This window comes from Pithys albifrons, chromosome 13 (assembly GCF_047495875.1).
Source record: "Pithys albifrons albifrons isolate INPA30051 chromosome 13, PitAlb_v1, whole genome shotgun sequence".
Lineage (NCBI taxonomy): Eukaryota > Metazoa > Chordata > Aves > Passeriformes > Thamnophilidae > Pithys > Pithys albifrons.
In genome coordinates, this window is record NC_092470.1 from 19,868,764 (window position 1) to 19,889,604 (window position 20,841).

General features: G+C 45.7%; 1 protein-coding gene across 1 annotated transcript; it reads right to left on the bottom strand.

The window, feature by feature from the left end:
• Positions 1–317: 317 nt before the first annotated feature.
• On the bottom strand, positions 318–8,154 carry LCTL (lactase like). The gene is made up of 11 exons (XM_071568302.1): positions 8,093–8,154; positions 7,738–7,847; positions 7,364–7,492; positions 6,102–6,197; positions 5,025–5,079; positions 4,771–4,932; positions 3,926–4,200; positions 3,450–3,576; positions 2,803–3,002; positions 2,264–2,327; positions 318–1,155 (listed from the first exon to the last, which is right to left on the bottom strand). The coding sequence occupies exons 1-11, from the start codon at positions 8,109–8,111 to the stop codon at positions 1,040–1,042; spliced, it is 1,353 nt and encodes a 450-aa protein (XP_071424403.1). The 5' UTR covers positions 8,112–8,154; the 3' UTR covers positions 318–1,039.
• Between the last annotated feature and the right edge of the window lie 12,687 nt (positions 8,155–20,841).

Here is a 20,841-nt window from a genome sequence, read left to right on the forward strand (position 1 = left end):
CAGACTGTTGTGAGTTCTCTAAACCAACAAACTCAGTAATATTGTCGTGTTTTCCTGGTGCCAAGTGATGCTTCCTCATCCAATAGACTTGGAATGTTGTTATCCAGGGTCCTGGAATCCTCTGACAATCTGGTTTTCTATCCCCCTGCATTTATATTTTGGAGTATTCTTGGATACACTTCTCTCTCCTCTTCAAATCATTTTATTCCTTCAATGTGAAGTGAGTTATTTTAACAGTGTTGTCTTGTATGTTTGGCATAATTTTTGCAAAGAAAATCAGTATAATTGGCTGGGCTTAATCCTTTCAGTATGTGGGGTTGGCAGTTGCAGGTGTTGTGTTGATTAATGTATGTGTAATATTTGCAGTCTGATTTTAAACAGTTCCATAGTTTAGTATGTGCTGACTAAATAACTTGAAACACAAACATTTTGCATAAAGAAGTTTAGCTATTGATAAGTAAGAATAAGGAAAACCCCAACATTCATGTCTTTTAAAACTACATTTCTATAATTTCTGGTTTCTCCTCACTAAATCTTATTTCTTACCCCTTTCCTAATATTACATCTTAATAACTATCAGTTTAATAATTTGAAGAAAAGATATAATTTTCTATTTTAAAATTACATGCCTGCCTCTCTTCAAAGAGCAATTATGTGGTAATTAAAAGTGTATTGATGAACAGACTCCAATCAGGATTTGCAAGCAGCTTTTTAATCACTTGAAATTTGTACTGTCAAGATTTGAACCACTTTAATCTCAACTATATTTCTGGTGAATAAATCACAGTTTTAAAAAGAATAACAAATAAAATCTGCTACTTGAAATCAGTAGGAGGTGATGTAGAAAGAGAATGTACTTTGGGAGTTGATTTTAAAAAGTGATGTTTTGGGAATGGACCAGAAAAGGCTCTAACAGCTTGGATGGATAAATAATGTTTCTTTACAGGGGTATAAAAAGAGGCATCTGTGGTAAATCTCAACCACTCCAAACAGCTGCATCTTATTCCTTTTGCAGAAAGGTGTGTGGGAATGTGCAATTTCAGGTGTGATGTCGAAGGTAGAATATTAGCAGGACAATACAGATGAGGATGCAGAGTGTGAAAACTGTAGGAAGAACAATCTCTGTCACCATTTCCATGTGAGTGATCAGGGAATCTAAAATTTGAGAAATGAGTAATATGTAAGCAGTTGAATCCTCTGGGGTGCACTGATTGCTCACTGAGAGTTAACACAGATTAAAGAGTCTTTGAACATAAAACTGTTGACATTGGCACAAACAACAAAGAAAACAAATTTCCTAACTCTACAAAGCTGGAGCAAATCCATGACAATTTTCCCTCCTTTTTTTCTTTCTAAGGTAATTTTCTAAGGACATCCAGTGCTCATGATGTTTGCTGTGAATTACTCTCAGTGTATTATCAGTATTTTACTGTGCCTTTGATCTTTATTGCCCCCACCCCAAGGGGAAAGGGGAGAAAAGGAACTTGTCAAAGAGAAATCCCTGGGAAGCACTTGGGCCTTTTTAAGATTGTTCTGTAGCTGTTTGAAAAATTAAATAGGTTTGATGTTGTAGAACTTCATTCCCCAGGTAATCCTGGATGAGTTCAGTGAACCCAGTTAATTCCTGCAGAACATGGACCTTGGGAGTTGAGGCTGAGCAGGGTAATCCTGGGAGGAGTGGCATTTCCTGCCATGTGCACTTAGCTAATCCTCCTCAGAAGACTCCACAACTCTTCTTTGATCATTTTTAAAAGAAATCCACTAGTTCAGGAATTATGGAAGGGCCTGGATTACTCCAGGAAGGTTTTGGGAATGCTGGATTAGCCTGTGCTGTGTGTTCTTGAGCTGCTGCTCCGAGTTGTGTTGGTTTTGTTACCAGGAGTAAAACTTGGCTCAACCTTAGGCCAGTCCTTAGCCCTTTTTTTTTATAGTTCCTCTTTCTGTAGAAGTCAAACATTTACAGACTTTCTGTCTGTGTGGTTGTCTTGGTTTGTGTTGGAGGAAGCATTTAGCACTTTTATTTTCAGGAGAACACTGTCATCCCTAACCTCAACTTGAAGTAGCATTTCTTCCAGTTTGTGTATTCCACAGTTAATCCATTCACTAATGGTGCTTTTAGTTGGAGACAGTAAATAAACACATTTTTCTTTAGAGACTTGTGCTTTCAGGGAGAAAGCACCTTTTAGGACCTGCTAATAAGAGTGTTCACAGAGAGATTTAAAATCTGAAAGTTTCAGAATAGTCTCAGAAGACACTTTGTTACCTGCAGCGAGGTGCTGGTGTGTGGAAGAGCAGCTGTCCATGGCCTTCCGATGCCAGTTTTCCACCTGAAAGGTGACAGAAGTTCTGTGAGCCTGCAAGGTCCTGCCTCTGCTCTGGCCCTCACCTCCTGTCCACTGTAAGAGACTTGAAACTGCTTCATTCTCTCAAAATCTCAATGATTTTCTCAAGTTTCTTTATATCTCCGTGGGGTTTATTGCAATATATTTCTCCGAGTTAATTGTTTAATAGAATTTTTTAAATCACATTCTATGGAAAATAATATGTATAGTTTTCTGCTTAGAAATCTGACAGAGCACTGGAGAATTTTGGTTGCCTCAGTAAGTCCAATGAGAGTTTGTGGGATGCTTTGGAGACAGTAATTGAGGCTGTTCCCACTTCCAGTGTCTGTTAAACACATCCCTACTTTACAGAACCAAAGTGACACTTCACCTACCATATTCATACAAGTTTCCTGAAATTCAATGAGATATTTGCCCATATATCAAACTAAAAACCGACAAAATTAGCAGTTCACATCACCTCTCTTGGGTTTGGGAATCCATTGGCACTGATAATCTTTTTATAATAATCAACAGATGCCTTTGGGTACCGAGGTTTGTTCTTGTTCTTAAAGTCGACGTGGTACAGCCCAAATTTTTCAGAGAATCCTTTGTTCCATTCAAATTTATCCAGCAGTGACCAGGCAGTGTAACCTTTGACATTAACTCCATCATTCAGAGCTGCAAACACAAGACAAATAATCTGCTAATCGTGTTGCCTTGTGTTTGTTGTCCTTAAAAAAGGGTTCTCTGGGTGTTTGGGTTGTACAGAAAGAGATGGGGAGGAGGACAGAGAAACAGCAAAGCACAAAGTAATTTAGAGTCTTTTAAAATGTTGTCTGTAGCTTAGAGGGACTAGAGCTCTACGAGCATGGTAGTTAAATGCAATTTCTCCTTTCTGAAAGTGGAAACTGCTGATGTATTGCAATATTAAATGTCATGTAGGGTATGGTATTTATAGTCAATATGTTTGCTTAGGTTGTCATTTGGGTGGCACTTTATTACTCTGCTTTGCTGCCTGCTTTGACCCGTTCATATCCATCTCTTTATGCTGCAAAAGACAAGTGGAACTAATCAGAAGGTGAAGACACTGCAGAAGCCAAACCCTGAGGAGCTGTTTGCAGGTACCTTTGAGTATTTCGTTGATGTATCCCCTCAGGTAGAGGATCCTGCCCTCGTCACACAGCCCCGTGCCCTGCGCTGGCTCCGACACGCCGTTCTCTGTCACGTAGATCAGGGGGTTCCCATACTGGGTCTGCAAGCACAGCTGCCTTCAGACTGCTTCAGAAAATACTCTGATTCTGACACAACATGAGATCAGCAAAATGCCCAAAAAGCAATTTTCTAGGTTGACTTAGTTACCTTTAGTGAAAAAAAGTATAACTATGAATTTAATTTAAGTTTGGGTTTTATTTTAAGATGACTCAGTTCTTTAGTTTTCTGAACTAAAATTAAAGGGTTTTTTGACAAAAGAACTTCCAACTAATACAAGAGAAATATATAGGGTGGAACTGTTGAAAATCTAAAGGAGTGTAAGTGCAGCTCCTTTGTGTAACCAGGCATTTTGTTGGCTTCCTTTTTAATGAAAGATCTCCTCTACCCACCTTGATGAAGTTGAGCAATCTTCTGAATCCCCAGGGCACAGAATAAAGCCACTTAGGACCTGGAGCTGGCCAGTTTGGGTCCACCAGTTCAGCCAAGTCCCGGTCCGTGTGGTAACCAGACACTTGGAGAAAGGGAAAGTTCTTCTGAAGAACATAACGAGTAGTAAAATGACCTATTCCCAGGAAATCCGAGGTGCCTTTAATATAGGTTTTCTCTTGCACTGAGAAAGTTGGTAATCTTGATGTCCCCAGGCCCTGCTGGGCACTCTTCCTACCTATCAAAATAATTACAGGAAACACTTCTGAGGAGCTTGGACATTTGTTTGCTTCACCTCACCAACAGTAAATCATGGAATCGTAACATTCTGGAATGGTTTGCATTGGAAAGGACTTCAGAGATCATCTCATTCCACCCCTGCCATGGGCAGGGACACCTCCCACCAGCCCAGGTTGCTCCAAGCCCAGTCCAACCTGACCTTGGACACTCCCAGGGATGGGGCAGCCACAGCTTCTCTGGGCACCTCTGCTAGGGCCAAATAGAATGTTCCTGAGCTCAGTCTAAGTTTAGAGGCCACTTGGGTGTGTTTGCTTCTTTAACACAAAAGAATCTTTCTTCCTTTTGGTTTGGAGAAATCAATTGGGTATGACACATGGAGAAAACAGTGCTTTAGTATGTTCTAATGTGTCCCCAGACCACTCAGGAGCTGTGGCCAGCCTGCTGGCCCAGGGGTTGGTGCCCTTTGTCTCACCTGTGTCCTCATCCTTGACACTGGCTAGGAGCTGTTCCCTTGGAATATGCTCAGAGCATGGCATTGATTCATCCCCAGTTGGTTACTGGGACTTACCTACATAATTCTTCATCACCTCGGGGTAGTCTCCTCTGTAGATGGGGTTTGCAAACCATCCCAGGTGGAACTGGATGTACCTCTCGGCAGCGTTGCGGTCGCTCTGGCTGTGCGGGTCCACGGGCTCCCCCCAGCCGCTCGTCAGGGAGATGCCAACCATCCCTGGGCACACAGAGGGCAATCCTGCAGCTTGGGCATCCCCCTGGAGCCCTTACTCTAACCAGGAGGAGAGCCACAGGCTGAGTCCTGCCTACCTTGCTGCTCCCTGCGCCACGTGGTGTTGTAGGAGTGCCAAACCTTTGCGTGGCTCTGGAAGGGAAAACACAAGGAATCATAGAATGGATTGGGTTGGAAAAGACCTCCGAGATCATCAAGTCCAACCCTTGATCCAACCCCACTGTGATCACCAGCCCAGGGCACTCTGTGCCCTGGGCTGGTGATCACAGTGGGGTTGGATCAAGACAAGGTGGATTCTCACTCAGTGCCACATCCATAGAATCACAGAATGGATTGAGTTGGAAAAGCCCTCTGAGATCATCAAGTCCAACCCTTGGTCCAACTCCAGTCCCTTTACCAGATCATGGCACTCAGTGCCACGGCCAAGCTCAGCTGAAAAACCTCCAGGGATGGGGAATCCACCCCCTCTCTGGGCAGCCCATTCCAATGCCTGAGCACTCTTTGCAAAGAATTTTTTTCTGCTCTCCAACTTCACTTTCCCCTGGCAGAGCTTGAGCCCGTGCCCTGGGCTTTCCATCTCGTACACCACTGCCAGTATGGGAAAGTGGGGAAGAGCAAGGGCAGTTTTTGCACTAAGACCTGTCTGAAAATATCACAGAACTACTTTTGTATATATTACATAAACTTTCATGCAGGAAGTAAAAAAGCATTTATGAAATTCCTTCCCTAAACTGCAGGAGATGCTCATGGAGGTTCCACAGCATTCCCTGTAGTGTCCAGTGTCTCCAAGCTTGACATGTCTTGGCCTCATTTATTCAGGCCAATTTTAACAAGCAGCATCTTTCCTGAAGTCACTTGCAAAAATCAACAATCAGGATGTTACTGTTTGTTTCAGGAGTAACCTGGATATTCGTTTTTCAACCAAATTGAAACATTGTAAGAGACACTTAAATGACAAGGAAAATTTAAGTTGTTGCAACAGTGTGACAACAAGCACCTACAATTTCAGGCTACACTGGAACATGCACTGATGTTTTAAAGGCAGGTGAAATTGCATTGTAATATCTCTGTTCTAAACTATATTTCTGTTTAAAGAGTAAAACCTGCTAAAAACTGTAACTGAGCACATAATTCAGGCAGGGTTGCAGCTTTACTTTGATGATGTGGTGAGCAGCCTTGTAGGCCCCACAGCCCCCGAGCTTCAGTCCCGGCGCGTGTTCTCCTGTCTCGTAGCCATTCTCAGCAACTGCCTGCAAACACACAGAGGGAGCTCTGAGCCGAGCCCAGGGACGTGCTGCCAGCCTGGGGATGGGCATCCTGTGCCCCCCTGCATGGGCTGTCCCTCCCCAGTCCCCCTGGGGATGGGCATCCTGTGCCCCCCTGCATGGGCTGTCCTTCCCTAGTCCCCCTGGGGATGGGCATCCTGTGCCCCCCTGCATGGGTTGTCCCTCCCCAGTCCCCCTGGGGATGGGCATCCTGTGCCCCCTGCATGGGTTGTCCCTCCCCAGTCCCCCTGGGGATGGGCATCCTGTGCCCCCTGCATGGGTTGTCCCTCCCCAGTCCCCCTGGGGATGGGCATCCTATGCCCCCCTGCATGGGTTGTCCCTCCCCAGTCCCCTTCTCCCTCCCCTCCCCTCGCTCCCCTCTGCTCCCCCTCCACCTGGCTGTGCTGTGGCTTGTGGGGAACAAGGTGTGGGTGACTGGTGTTAGTGGAGGGACCTGAGGCAATGCAGGCAGGGCCTCTCTGACTCAGTCAGAACATGCTGAGCTGGAAGGGACCCACAAGGATCATTGAGTCCAACTCTTCAGTCAATGGCCCACACAGGGGATTGAACCCATGACCTTGGCATTATTACAGCCAAGTTTTACCCAACTCATCGAATCCAAGTCCTGGCCCAGCACAGGACCATCCCCAGCAGTCACTCCCTGTGCCTGAGAGTGTTGTCCAAATGCTCCTTGAACTCTGTCAGCCTTGGGGCTGTGCCCACTGCCCTGGGGAGTCTGTTCACTGCCCACCACCCTCTGGATGAAGAACCTTTTCCTGGTATCCAATCTAAACCTCCCCTGACACAACTTCAGACCATTCCCTTGGGTCCTGTTGCTGATCACCACAGAGAAAAGATCAGTGCCTGCCCCTCCTTTTCCCCACACGAGGAAGGTGTAAACTGCAGTGAGGTCCCTCTCTCCTCTCCAGCTGATTTTTTAAAAACTTCACTGGAATTTCACATCTTAAAACTGCCTTTGTTTGGAATCGGCCTGCTGAGATTTTTGTCCACAAAGATAAAGGGTACAAGTCTCTCCCTTTTCCCTCTCCCTCCCCATTTTTAATCTACTTTCCTCCAGTGTCACTTCCATGGGATTCTGGGGACAGAGCAGAGCAGTGGGAGTGTTTGGAAGCACAGCCTGGGGAACTTACCCAAGGATTGCTGAAAGTAATCCAGTGTTTCACACGGTCACCAAACTTCTCAAAGCACAGGTTTGCATAATCATTAAAATAATTTATCATGCTTATATTCTGCCAGCCTCCATACTTTTCTTGGAGAACCTTTGGAAATACGAATTTCAGGAATCAATAATTGCACTTCACAATTTAGTTCACAAGTAGCTCAGAGGGAGATTTTTCCAAGCTTGGTGCATATGAAATGCAAATGAAGAGGAAATAGTTACAAGTACTTAAATCATGAACATATAATTAATTTTCTACAGTACTTTTAGTCCTTAAATTTAGAAATAAATTTCCTATTAGAAGCCTTTGTATTAGGAGTTTTTCTAATTTAAATATTGCCTTACCTGTGGAAGATCCCAGTGGTAGAGGCTCACAATGGGGGTAATGTTGTTTTCCAGAAGGCTGTTAATTGTATCATTGTAGAACTGTATTCCCTTCTCATTCAGCTGCTCAGCTGATGGAAAGCACAGACAAGGAATTCCCTGGATTGGTTCTCAAATAACTGGAAGAATAGAAATCTAAAAATTTTAACTAAGGAATTTTACCTTACAGCAGTGGGAATACTGTAATGGTTGAACTCTGTTCTGCACACAAAGAAACTGAGATCTATTTAACAGCAATTTTAAACAATTGGGTTATTCAGGAGTAAAATTACTGAGATAAATAGTGGTAAGAATGTGGTGAAATTGCTGTGCTTACCCTTGATGCCTGTGGGCATAATCCGAGGCCAGGAGAGAGACAACAGGTAGTGGTTCACTCTGAGCTCCTTCAGCAACTGAATGTCCTCCTGGGCAAACAAAACCCAACACACTCAACCCTGAGCAGGGTAACCAGTCACTCACCTGTCTGAACCAATGCTGAGTGTGGAAGAGTTCACAGAAGAGGATTCCATCAACTGGCCTTTGAGAGGGTTTGTTCTGCTTGTATCCTTTCTTTGCAACCATTTTTGTGGACACTCCAAAAAGTCCTGCATTGTTTTGTGCAACTGTGGAAACTGAGTGTTTTCACCATCTGGGCTGAAAAGTAACTTGAGAGGTTCTGCACCACAATGGTATTTATGTCAGAATTTGTGATGTGCATGTTTTGGAAAATAACAGAGGCCTGTAAAGCTTGTCCTCAAACAGGTCAGGTTAGGCACAAAACCAGGATTGCACAGGCTTTCTTTTCCTGTCTTACACTGGAGTTAGAAAACCCCTGAATTCCATAAGAATACATGTTCTTATGTAGGAAATCCTGCATCTTCCCTGTTCAATCAGCAATTGATGGTGTGTGAGCCAATGCAGATTCTGGGGGTTAAAGCAAATCAGGAGTGCTTTGATACAAGAGGACCCTGTAACTGGACACACACAAGGGAGTTTTAGAAAGTGCCTCAAAATCCAAGCCCAGAGTGGTGAGTACATGTTGAAATGCCATAATTTCTGCCCAAATCCTCTCTGAAAAATGCCCTGTGATCATTGTGCCATCTCTGCTGCTGCACAGCCCAGTGGGGCTCAGCCCCAGCCTCTCCCAGGGCTTTTGTTAAGCTGTTCTTTCAAACTGCTGCTGGTTTGGGAGACCAAATGAAGCCTCTCCTGCATCCTCCCCTTTTAGGGGAGTAAGGCACAGTAAGTTTCTTTTAGTTCTTGGTGAAGCCTCTGGTTCTCCCATGGACTTCATACATGTGGAGAAACTTCTGTGCAATATGACTTAAAATCAGTTGGAATCCCAGTTTTGTAATACTGGTTTATCCCAGTGATTTGGATTCTTCTTGCTGTGGTTCTTTCCTCTAGGACAGTAATCTGAAAATTATTTTTTGATAGTTTTAAGCTTGGAAACATATTGTGAATAGATCTGCATTAATTGTTTATTTGTTGCCCATTCAAAAAATGGGAAACATTCAGAGTGAATTTTAAAGCCTCTTAAAAAATAGAAAACCTCAAACACACAGAAAAAAATATTAATTGTATTCAAAGCTCAGGTGTGTTCATTGTTGTTCTAACTAAGCATTTGGACTTTGCACAAAATGTAGAATGACACAAAAATCCTGGAAAATGGAGACATATTTGGGAAATACTGTGGTGTGATTGATTCAATGAGATTATTGGGAAAGATTTTACTGAAGTAATTAAAATTAGTTTCCTAATTCCTTAGAGTATCTTAGTTAAATGAGCCTAAAGTTGTTACTTCCAAGTGGGAAATGAGGCTCCTGGAGTGGCTCCAGAAGTTTCCAGGGGGAAGGAATTGGTACCTTGACTCTGTAGTAGCCGTCACAGGCCGAATCTCCCGTTTCATTGCCCAACACTTGCCCTGGTTTGTGGGTAAAGGCATCCCAGATACTTGGTCCTTTGCCATCCTTGTCCCAGGCCCCCTCAGTCTGGTAGGCAGAGCTGCCCACTCCCCAGAGGAAACCTGCAGGGAGAAACAGGGGAGTTATCCAGAGGTTTTCCTGCTAAACCACTCTTGGGACTCAGGACGGAACTACAAGTGGAAGTAAGTGCTGACAACAGGTCAGTGTTTTCCATATGAAAAGGTGTCAGTGCCTAGAACGGGACTGTCTGGAAATGGGGTGTAAACTGAAGGTGTTCTGAGGCACTGAAAAAGGGCTCTGGTTCTTTCATTTGTTGAATCTTTCAAACCTGTGTTTTATAGCAATGAGGCAGTGCATTGATAGCCTGGCAGAAATGTCTTACTTTAAAAAAAAACTGAGGTTTTTACATCATTTCTCCCTGCTGGTCTCCATGGTGGTTTTAGCAACTACAAGTTTTTTTATTATGTAAAATGCGTAGAAATATTCTGGATTATTTTCCTATTCTCATATAAAATACCATAATTAATCCATTTCATAAATGACAAAAACTTGAGAATGAAAGCCAGTCAGGTATTTTCCTAGTGTTGATTTTGGTCCACTGACGTGTTTGTGTATAAATACATGTTAAAGAAAGGATGAGGTTCATAAATCAGCACTGCAGAGTGGATTGGATGATACTGAACAGCTTGAAACAAACCCAGCCCAGTCACTGCACTCATTTCTTAACTGCATAACAAAGGGTATTTTTACTTCATGGTATTTCATTAGGTGGAGATTATTTATGAAAAAGATGGAGAGTTCTTAGGTGTGACCTGTTTATTGTACATCTCAATCAGAGCCTGGAAAGGGGGATCTGGCTATGGAATACTGACCTATTAGCATTTACTCTGTATTTACAGTTTAAGGAGTGCAGGGCCATGTGGATCCCAGTATTCCCAGGGTTAGTTCCCAAGGCTGTTACTGCACTCAGGAAGGAACTGCATTTCTGTTCCTGCCCTTCCCCTGGGAGCACAAGGAGAACTTTTTGGTCACTTGTGCAAACACACAAGTGGATCTGGAGCATCACAAACCCCACAGCAAGTGCAGAGCCCAAGTACCAGCTGGGAAGGTGCCGTAGTAGAAGGAGCCAGGGTTGTTCCTGGTCCACTGGAACTCCTTGGCCACACTCAGCCCCATGGGCAGCAGGAGCACAGCCCAGACCTTCAGGGTGTCCATGCTCAGCCTGCAGGGTCTCTGCAGCTCCCCCTGCAACAGGAGACACTGTCAGGAGGGTCCTCTGCAGCTCCCCCTGCAACAGGAGACACTGTCAGGAGGGCTCTGCAGCTCCACCTGCAACAGGAGACACTGTCAGGAGGGTCCTCTGCAGCTCCACCCGCAACAGGCGACACTGTCAGGAGGGTCCTCTGCAGCTCCACCTGCAACGGGAGACACTATCAGGAGGGCTCTGCAGCTCCACCTGCAACAGGAGACACTGTCAGGAGGGCTCTGCAGCTCCACCTGCAACAGGAGACACTGTCAGGAGGGTCCTCTGCAGCTCCACCTGCAACGGGAGACACTGTCAGGAGGGCTCTGCAGCTCCCCCTGCAACGGGAGACACTGTCAGGAGGGCTCTGCAGCTCCACCTGCAACAGGAGACACTGTCAGGAGGGTCCTCTGCAGCTCCACCTGCAACGGGAGACACTGTCAGGAGGGTCCTCTGCAGCTCCACCTGCAACAGGAGACACTGTCCGGAGGGTCCTCTGCAGCTCCACCTGCAACAGGAGACACTGTCAGGAGGGTCCTCTGCAGCTCCACCTGCAACGGGAGACACTGTCAGAAGGGCTCTGCAGCTCCACCTGCAACGGGAGACACTGTCAGGAGGGTCCTCTGCAGCTCCACCTGCAACGGGAGACACTGTCAGGAGGGCTCTGCAGCTCCACCTGCAACAGGAGACACTGTCAGGAGGGTCCTCTGCAGCTCCACCTGCAACAGGAGACACTGTCAGGAGGGCTCTGCAGCTCCACCTGCAACAGGAGACACTGTCAGGAGGGCTCTGCAGCTCCACCTGCAACAGGAGACACTGTCAGGAGGGTCCTCTGCAGCTCCACCTGCAACAGGAGACACTGTCAGGAGGGCTCTGCAGCTCCACCTGCAACGGGAGACACTGTCAGGAGGGTCCTCTGCAGCTCCACCTGCAACAGGAGACACTGTCAGAAGGGTCCTCTGCAGTTCCAACAACAGGAGACACTGTCAGGAGGGCTCTGCAGCTCCACCTGCAACAGGAGACACTGTCAGGAGGGTCCTCTGCAGCTCCACCTGCAACAGGAGACACTGTCAGGAGGGCTCTGCAGCTCCACCTGCAACAGGAGACACTGTCAGGAGGGTCCTCTGCAGCTCCACCTGCAACAGGAGACACTGTCAGAAGGGTCCTCTGCAGTTCCAACAACAGGAGACACTGTCAGGAGGGCTCTGCAGCTCCACCTGCAACAGGAGACACTGTCAGGAGGGTCCTCTGCAGCTCCACCTGCAACAGGAGACACTGTCAGGAGGGCTCTGCAGCTCCACCTGCAACAGGAGACACTGTCAGGAGGGCTCTGCAGCTCCTACAACAGGAGACACTATCAGGAGGGCTCTGCAGCTCCTACAACAGGAGGCACTCAGGAGGGCTCTCTGTAGCTGAACTGGAGCTAAGGAGATTGAATCAATATCAGTGTATTTTTTCACTCTTTGGCATTATCTTCATCATCATCATCATCATTCTTGGCAGTAGTATCAGAAATCATTTCAGTACCTCCAGAGTAGCTCAAGCACACACCTCACGTTATGATTTTGCAACACCCTGTATTGAAGCAAACAGTCTCATGCTCATCTCATTCCACCCCTTGCCTCGGGCAGGGACACCTTCCACAGTGCAATTTCAATCAATTACTTTTCAAATTAACACATGCACTTTGGAACTCCTCATTTCTCTGTGTTTCTGGCACGTACCTTTACAAATCAGTGGAGGAAACAGCCACTCAAACAGTGCAGAAAGGCTTGGTCAGCTCAGACTGTGAAGCTGGTGCTGTAAAGCTGCTCTCTGGCAGCTCTAGAACCTCCTGCCCTGAGCACACATGGAGTTGTTTTCATTTCCCCCCTTTCTGCCTTACCTGGTGATGTTCTCACAGCAGATGTGCCCTGCCTGGGAGATGCCTCTGCACTGCCACAAACCTGCCAGGGCATCCAGAACAAATTGGCTTTCCCAGAGGAACTGCATGGAACAAATCCAGCTGTCACAAAACCTCGGGAGAAGCGTCTAGTTGGAACCAGCGTTTTGTTCACTTGGAGCCAAAACAAAAAAGAACAATCCTTTTGTATCCACAGTCAATGGTGCAGGACAGGCTTTAGCTTAACCATAGCAATCTGTTAGCAGTGAGGGATTTTCCTTTGTGAGCAAACCCAGCTTTGCAGGGATCCATATGTTCAAACACAACTGCCCTTCCCTCAAACAGTTTGTGGACATTCACGTCTCCAAACAGCCCCAGCGTTTGGAGACAGTTTTCATCAGGAATGGTGGTGATTGGGCAAGGAGGAATGGGTACAAAGTGAAAGAGGACAAATTTAGGGGAGATATGTGGAAGAAATCCTTCCCTGAGAGGGTGGGCAGGCCCTGGCACAGGTGCCCAGAGAAGCTGTGGCTGCCCCATCCCTGGGAGTGTCCCAGGCCAGGCTGGAGCAACCTAGGACAGTGGGAGGTGTCCCTGCCCATGGCAGGAGTGGCACTGGTTGAGATTTTATATCCCTTCCAACCCAAACCATCCCTGAATTCTGTGATTCCATGATTTTTCTCTTAGTGCAAATGTCTGTGTCCTGGATGGTGTTTGGCAGGGAGATCTCACTGGCAGATTTTGGGAGGCCAAGGACTTTGTTTTCACATGGCATCATTTTGACTCAGATATTGGGGATGCAGGCTTGGAAAATAATATGCTTTCTTTTCTCTTATTTCTAGAGGAATTCCTTATGGTGATGTCTGTGTTAAAAACAGCTTTCCCAGTCTGGAGGTTCAGTGCAAGCTCCAGCTCTTCACTGGTTTAGTTTTGTTTAGTTCTGTGCTTTTGCATCTGTACCGTTTGGAAACAAACTCCCCTTTATTTATTTAGCTCCTCAGGATTGTCTTTTTGGGCCTTTTTTTTTTTTTTTTGAGCAGAACTGGTGCCCTCTCGTGGCAAATTCAGTGATAAACCATTCACATTAAAACAGGGCCTGGTAAAATAAACAACAACTTTTTAGTTCATGCAGAGCCTCTTGTCTCAGAGGTTAAAGCGTGCACTGAAATTGGAGTGGGAATATTGGCAGGAGCTCCTGGTTCAGCCATGCAGGTCTCTCTGTAACTTGCTCTCCTGCTCGTGGGGATGGACCATTTTCAAGAGTGCAGATGATCCTTGAAAATCCACTGTCCTCTGGGATTCATGGTGTGTTGTTCTTCCAGCTGCATTCCACCCGAGCTGCTGCAAACAGGACACTGTTCCACTCTGAGTGGTGCTTGCCCAGGTTTTTATCTCTTAAAACAATCTTCTGTGATGTTTTTTTCCCAGTTTTCTACATAAAAGCACAACTTTAAAGCAAAAAAAAACCCCAAACCATGAGATATTTACATTGTAACATCTTGGTCATTTTTTTCCTTTTGGAAAAGTTTTATTAGCAGCAGTTTTTAAAATGTGCCAGAAACACATCAAGACTATAAAAACTTTTATTGTGTTTTATTGGTAAAAAGAATGGGTTTTTTAAATGTACTTGGTGGATTCCATCCAGAACTGCCCAGTGGAATAACCTGGGAAGTGGGTTATGGAACAGGCTCACCTCGTGGGGTGTGAGGTCAGGAACAGTCCCACCTGAGTCTGTGTGTGGCTTATCTGCTGCTCTCCTGTCCACAGCCTGGAGAGGCTCTGCCCCCACCAATGATGTGGATGTTTGTGGATTCTCTGGCTGTGGAATACTCTGGGACCACATCACAAAGGCTTTGGTACAAACCCCACTGTCAGAAACAAATCAATATTTACCCTCCCACTTTATTTCCTGTCTCTGTGTTGCAAACCCTCCCACCTGCAGCCAGGCAGCAGGGATGGAGCCACCCCAGCAGCACAGCCCCTCCAACTGGCATTTGTTGGGGGTTTGCCTTTTAGCCCTCCTGCTCTGATGGAGTAGCAGCCTGTCTTTGCTCCCTCCCTGCCAGCTGTGCAGACACCCAGACCAGATCCCCCTCACACCAGTATGACTTATCTCCCCAGCTTCCTGGTTCTGCTTTCCTCCAAACTCCCTTTCCAACCTTGAATAGGTCTTTTCTGTCTCAGAGAGAAACATCCTTTCTTACTCTACAGCTCCCAGAAAGCCACGTAATGTTTCCAGTGTGTGGTCTGTGCAACTACACTGAGAGACTGGAGGGTTTTCAAAATCAAAACAAAACCCACTTACAATTGTTCTTGGAACAAGAACACTTGTATAACTGTGCTTGGATTTTGCTGCGTTACAAAATGACTTTCCTTGCATTTCCTTGGCTGGTTTGGGAGACTTTTTGTCTGAAGCTCAACTGTATTAATGGCCTGCTCTTGGTTTGCAGAGGAAAAGAGGAAATTGGAAGTGAGTGGAATGAGGATGTCCTGCTTTGCTGTTTTGTGCCCACCTCTGCTGGCCTCCCACTGGGAGGAACACCGGTCTTGTCTCCTGGGCATTCTGTGGGCAGCTTCTGAAGAGTCTCCATGGAAAGGAAACCTGGAAGATGATGTGTTTGAAGTGAGATCCCTGAGATGAGATGGGGATGGGTCACTAAAACTTCCACCACATTTACTGAGCAGCCCTTACACTGCTTTGAAAACCAGTGACCACTGTGTAGCTATTATCACTAACCACTGGTTTTACTGGGGTGGTTTTTGGAAAAATCAAACTGTTGGAGAGTCTCCCACCTCTGTGCTTCAAAGGGAGCTTGTGAAGATTGGCAAGGATAGGATAAATCTGGGAACCTCTTCTAGTTGTGCTAAAAGCTCCAGTTTTAAAGGTGTCATTTCAAACAAGCTCCTCAGTTGTTTATCTTAATAATATTTGCTGGTGCCTGCAGAGAGGGACAGACCCTTCCCCCTTTTGTGGAACTCCCAGAGGGTCAGAACTCCTGAGACTTTGCACTGATCCAGCCAAAGGTGCAGTTTGGATTTTGAATGCCCAAGCTCAGGTTTTGGCTGGAAATCCCACCTGTGACATGTAATAATTGGCAGATGTTACAGTACCCCTGGGTGCCATGAGGAAGGTCACAGAGTTTGCCTCTAAAAATCAATTTTAATCTCTCTCTTCCTGCTGCCAGCTCCGTGCTAAGGGTGGGCCTGCCCTTGATGTGAGCCCTGCAAGCTGCTGCAGGCTACCCCTGATTGGAATTCTCCTGGATTACTCTAATTGCAGGCTCTGCCATCATCTGTTTGCAATCACAAAGAGGAAGCTTCTGAAGCTTGGGAATGAGAGAAAATGAAGTGTCCTGACAACTTCAAAACAACCAGAATGCTCTTGGAGGTTTTCCCATCACTGTTTGTGAGTATGAACAAAAAGGCACAGTTGTATTTTCTTTCTATGTCCATCCTTACCCTGCACCCAGAACATAAATACAGACAGCAATGAAGAATAGTGGTAATTAGTGAAGGTCCCCAAGCACTGCAAGCTGGTAATGAGAGAGAGTTCATGAATTGTAGAAGAGGTTGAATTCATTATTGAATTAGGTCATTACTAAAATCATACAATTGTTCTTTCTATGGATAGTCAGTTTAGATTATGAAACACTCAAATTCAGTGCTTCAAATTTCAGTTTTCAAACACACCCCTGGACATTCCATGTGTGGTGCTGCCCTGGAAGGCAGGACAGTCCCTGGCTCAGGCACCAAACAGGGACAGATTGGCTGGGAATACACAGATAAAGGGCTTTAATGACTAAAGACACTGAGAATAGTTTTGCTTCTGTTCAGGGCTGGAGCTTCAGGCTGGAGAGGAGGGTGGGGAGCCTTGCAGAGCCTGGAGCTGCACTGGCAGCCTGGCAGTGCCAGCCTGGCCTGGGGTGGCTTCTCAGCCCCTTCACCTGCCAGGGCTTGGGGAATGCCAGTGGGAAGTGCCCAGGACACCAGGAGCTGGAAACCTGGGCATTGTGGGTGAGCTGCCCCTGCTGGGATCTCTGCCTGCTGCCCAGGACAGGTGGGATGAGCAGCAAAGGAGTGCAGAGGGTCCTGTGCAGCCCCAGCCCTGCCAGGAGGGGAGGGCATTCCTGCCCCAGCTTCAGAGAGCTCCTCTCAACTGCCAGGCCTGTATTTCCTGGGCAAAAGGAACATTTCCCAGGGAAAGGGTGAGGATGAGCTGGGACAGTCTCAGTTCTTGTACAGCCTTCACAGTGCCAGTTGTTTGTGCCATGGCCTGGACCTTCTTGTAGCTTATTTATTAAAACAAACAAACCAAACAAGCAGAGAAAAAAGCCATGGCTTCACCTTTGCTTTTTCAGGGATGAATTTCAGAGACAAGGTTTTTCTAGTGCTCATTAGCAACTTCTGCTGCAGTCAAACACCAAGTGATGCCACTGGAGATTATTGTGCCCCAGTGCTTTGTCACAGCCTCTGTGTTGCTTTGGGGGCTGCTCTGGAGAGAAGTCTGTTGAAACTGTGACCAGTTACAGCAGGGCTTGGGTGAGTTCTGGGAGCCTTTGGCACTTGTGGTGGGAAGGATTGAACACAACCTGAACACAGTAATAATGGTAATATTTCTAAAGATGCTGCTAAATTCTACTTGAGATCATGTTTGTGAACTCTGTTTTTCCTACATCAAATCAAATCAGAATCTTAGTTACAGTCCTTGTTGAAATACTTGAATTTGGGATGATCCAAGCTGATTGAACACATTTTAAAGAAGCTGAGCTATTCTTTACAGTGAATCTTCCAGTCATGCCAAAAATACAAATTCCAAGATATGTTTGTAATAATAATTATCATAATAATGCTGCAGACATGCCAGATTTCCAGTCTTGTGGATGCAAACTGTGAGCATTGTGCATTTTTCTTTCAGCTGCCAGATCTCTCCTCTGGAAACAGGATCCCTGAGGAAAGGTTCAGATAAACAACCTGGCCCAGGGGAACACACACAGGTCCTGAGGGCTGGCACAGCAGTAGGTAAATGTTTTAAAAACATTTCTAACATAAGCATTTCTCTGGTGTGAAACAAGCAGCAGGACAGGGGATCATGGGTTGGTTTCTCTGACAGGATGTGCAGGTGGGACTCCAGCCTCACCCAGACTAGAAAATTGTATTTCTCATAGTGGTGGAAGAACTTGAAATAACACTTTTGCTGCAGAGGTGATGTCTCAAAAGCAGAGCTCATGATCTGTAGTCTGATCCAAATCAAAAGGGTGGGTGGAAATTGTTTTGTTTGTGAGAAGGATTAGGTAGAGCCTGAACTAAAACTTTGCTGGTGGTTGATTAACTGCTGAAAATGACCATCAGCATTGTTGGGTTCTACAAAGTTAAAGATGTTTCAGATATTATTTTATATATATAAAAAAATATAAGTATATATGTATTAAAATATAAAAAAATATGTTTTATATATAATTACATATGATATATTTTATATTATTACATACTATATATTGCTGTATTACTTGTATATTATTATCTATATGATCAGATGTGATCACTCCTTTAGCTTTAGGTGGTTTCCATCCCATGCTCACAGGCATGCACACCTCTGTGAGAGGGCAGGCAAACACAGGTAGGGAGCAATTGTTCTTCATTTTAGGTTGCAAACCTCAGTGTGACTCTTCCAAAATCCAGTGACCTGGGAATAATTTCACTCCAGTCTTGCTCTGCTGCATTACTTTGCTCCAGATTAGGCCTTGCTGGTCGTTGGCCCAGTGGTCAGGGAAGGAGGTGCTTTTAAACCACAGAAAACAAGGTTTGCAAATGTTGTGGCCAAGCCTGAAAGGAAACAGATGGTTTCCCAACCAGAACTCGGGGCTGGGGAAGTTTTGGAGCTTTCTCCCAGAGAAATGGGGTTTTGTTACTGTTGGTTTGCTAAAAACCAAGAATATGTTATACACTGTATTACATTCAGATGATCTCACACTAATCAAAACAACCTTGAGGGACCTCTGATTCTGATTAAGCCTTTGGGCTCCAGGGGCTGTGCCACCATCCCACCTCCCTGCCAGGGCTTTTGTCATGAGACATTTGTTATGTTCTTGAAGCAAATATTTCTGTGATAAGTGTTATATTAAAACCCACAAGGATATGAACAGTCCTGTTTTCAGTGAGGAGTTTAAATGACATGCTATAAATAAAACCAAGGCCACACATTGACTCCAAAAGGTTAAAAAAAATACTGAATGGCTCTGCTCATCCTGCCCACTAAATGGGGTGAGGCCATGGGGGAAAATATCTTTGAATTGTGTCACACAGGAGAAGGGAATTAGGACTGACTGCACATGGCAGCCTGAGCTCTGCTGTTCCCAGCTCTTGAACTCCTGACTTCTCAGCCTTCACACGGGTGGAGAGGCTCTTACTGATGCTGTTTGTCATCAGCCCTTCCACTTGGGAGTACTTGGTGATCTCACACTTATTCTGCTCATCCCTTCCAGTTGCTGAGTTTTTGAGCTGAGCTTAAATTCTCCCTCAGCAGGAGGATTTGACTCCCTATGAGTGAGGCTCAGCTGCACCTTCCCTTCTCTCTGCTCACAAACCTGCAGCATCACACGGAGCTCCACGAGGCTCCTGGAGGCCTGAGATCAGCCCTGACAACCCCATCTCACTACTTTATTCAGACTGAACATTCTATAAGGTGTTACAAAAATCACCTTTCATTGCACATTTCCACATAACATGGTATTTATTGGTTTGCAGGAGTCACTGCAGCAAGTTTACATTACTCCTTGGCCAAAAAAATGTAGTCATTTAGTATTCTGCACTGACTAGCTATCAGTTGTGCCAACTTGATTTTACTACATGGAAATGTAGGAGTAGGAGGAATGAAGGAGCCCTCACTCAGGTGTCTCACATTCTCTGTCAAGGCTTGACAAAGATAACACAACTTGAGAGCTGCTCTTTTGCATGGGAAAGGCAGAAATACCTGAATATTCCATCCAAAGAGGCAAACTCTGTAAGGTGTTACTGAGTGAAAAATAAGAGCTTGTGTTGAGACTAACGTGGACACTGAACAGCATCTGAGCCACCTTGAAGGGTCATGTGGCCAAGTGCCACCCAAAATCCCTCCTGACTTTGCTACTGACCCACCCTGAGGAGCTGCAGAATTCCTGATATCATTTACATCAGAATATCAGAAAAAATTCTTTGCAGAGAGAGTGCTCAGGGATTGGAATGGGCTGCCCAGAGAGGGGGTGGATTCCCCATCCCTGGAGGTTTTTCAGCTGAGCTTGGCCGTGGCACTGAGTGCCATAATCTGGTAAAGGGACTGAAGTTGGACCAAGGGTTGGACTTGATGATCTGGGAGGTCTTTTCCAACCCAATCCATTCTGTGATTTTATGGATGTGGCACTGAGTGAGAATCCACCATGTCTTGATCCAAAAACACTGTCTTGATCCAACCCCACTGTCTTGATCCAACCCCACTGTGATCACCAGCCCAGGGCACAGAGTGCCCTGGGCTGGTGATCACAGTGGGGTTGGATCAAGGGTTGGAATTGATGATCTCAGAGGTCTCTTCCAACCCAATCCATTCTATTCTATGATTCTGTGATTCTGTATTCCAGTTCCCAGTGTGGGATGGCGTGGGGACAATGCTGGTCTCCACCTGGAAGGACTGGAGACTGGAAATGTTCTTTAGCCTGTGGGCATTTCAGCTCTGAAGCACCACTGGTGATTCTCTGAGGTCACTCATTCCTTCAGCCCCACCTGAGGGAACTCCAGCACCACAATCCCTGCTTTGCACTGAGGAAGTGGCTGCACTGGGCAGGATAAGAACTTGGTTTGTGCTTTCTTAGTTTAGCTGAGGTGGGACAGGAACAGAGAAATACATTGATGTTCTTGAGCTGGGATGTTTTACCTTTCCTGTCCTGCACTGCTCTTTTTTTGTGAGAAAATAATTTTCCTCAACCTTCTCCCATGTCCTTACTAATGTCTTTCCATGTAGAAATAATATTTGGGGTCTGAGATTGTGCCTTCTGAAGTGGTTTCCA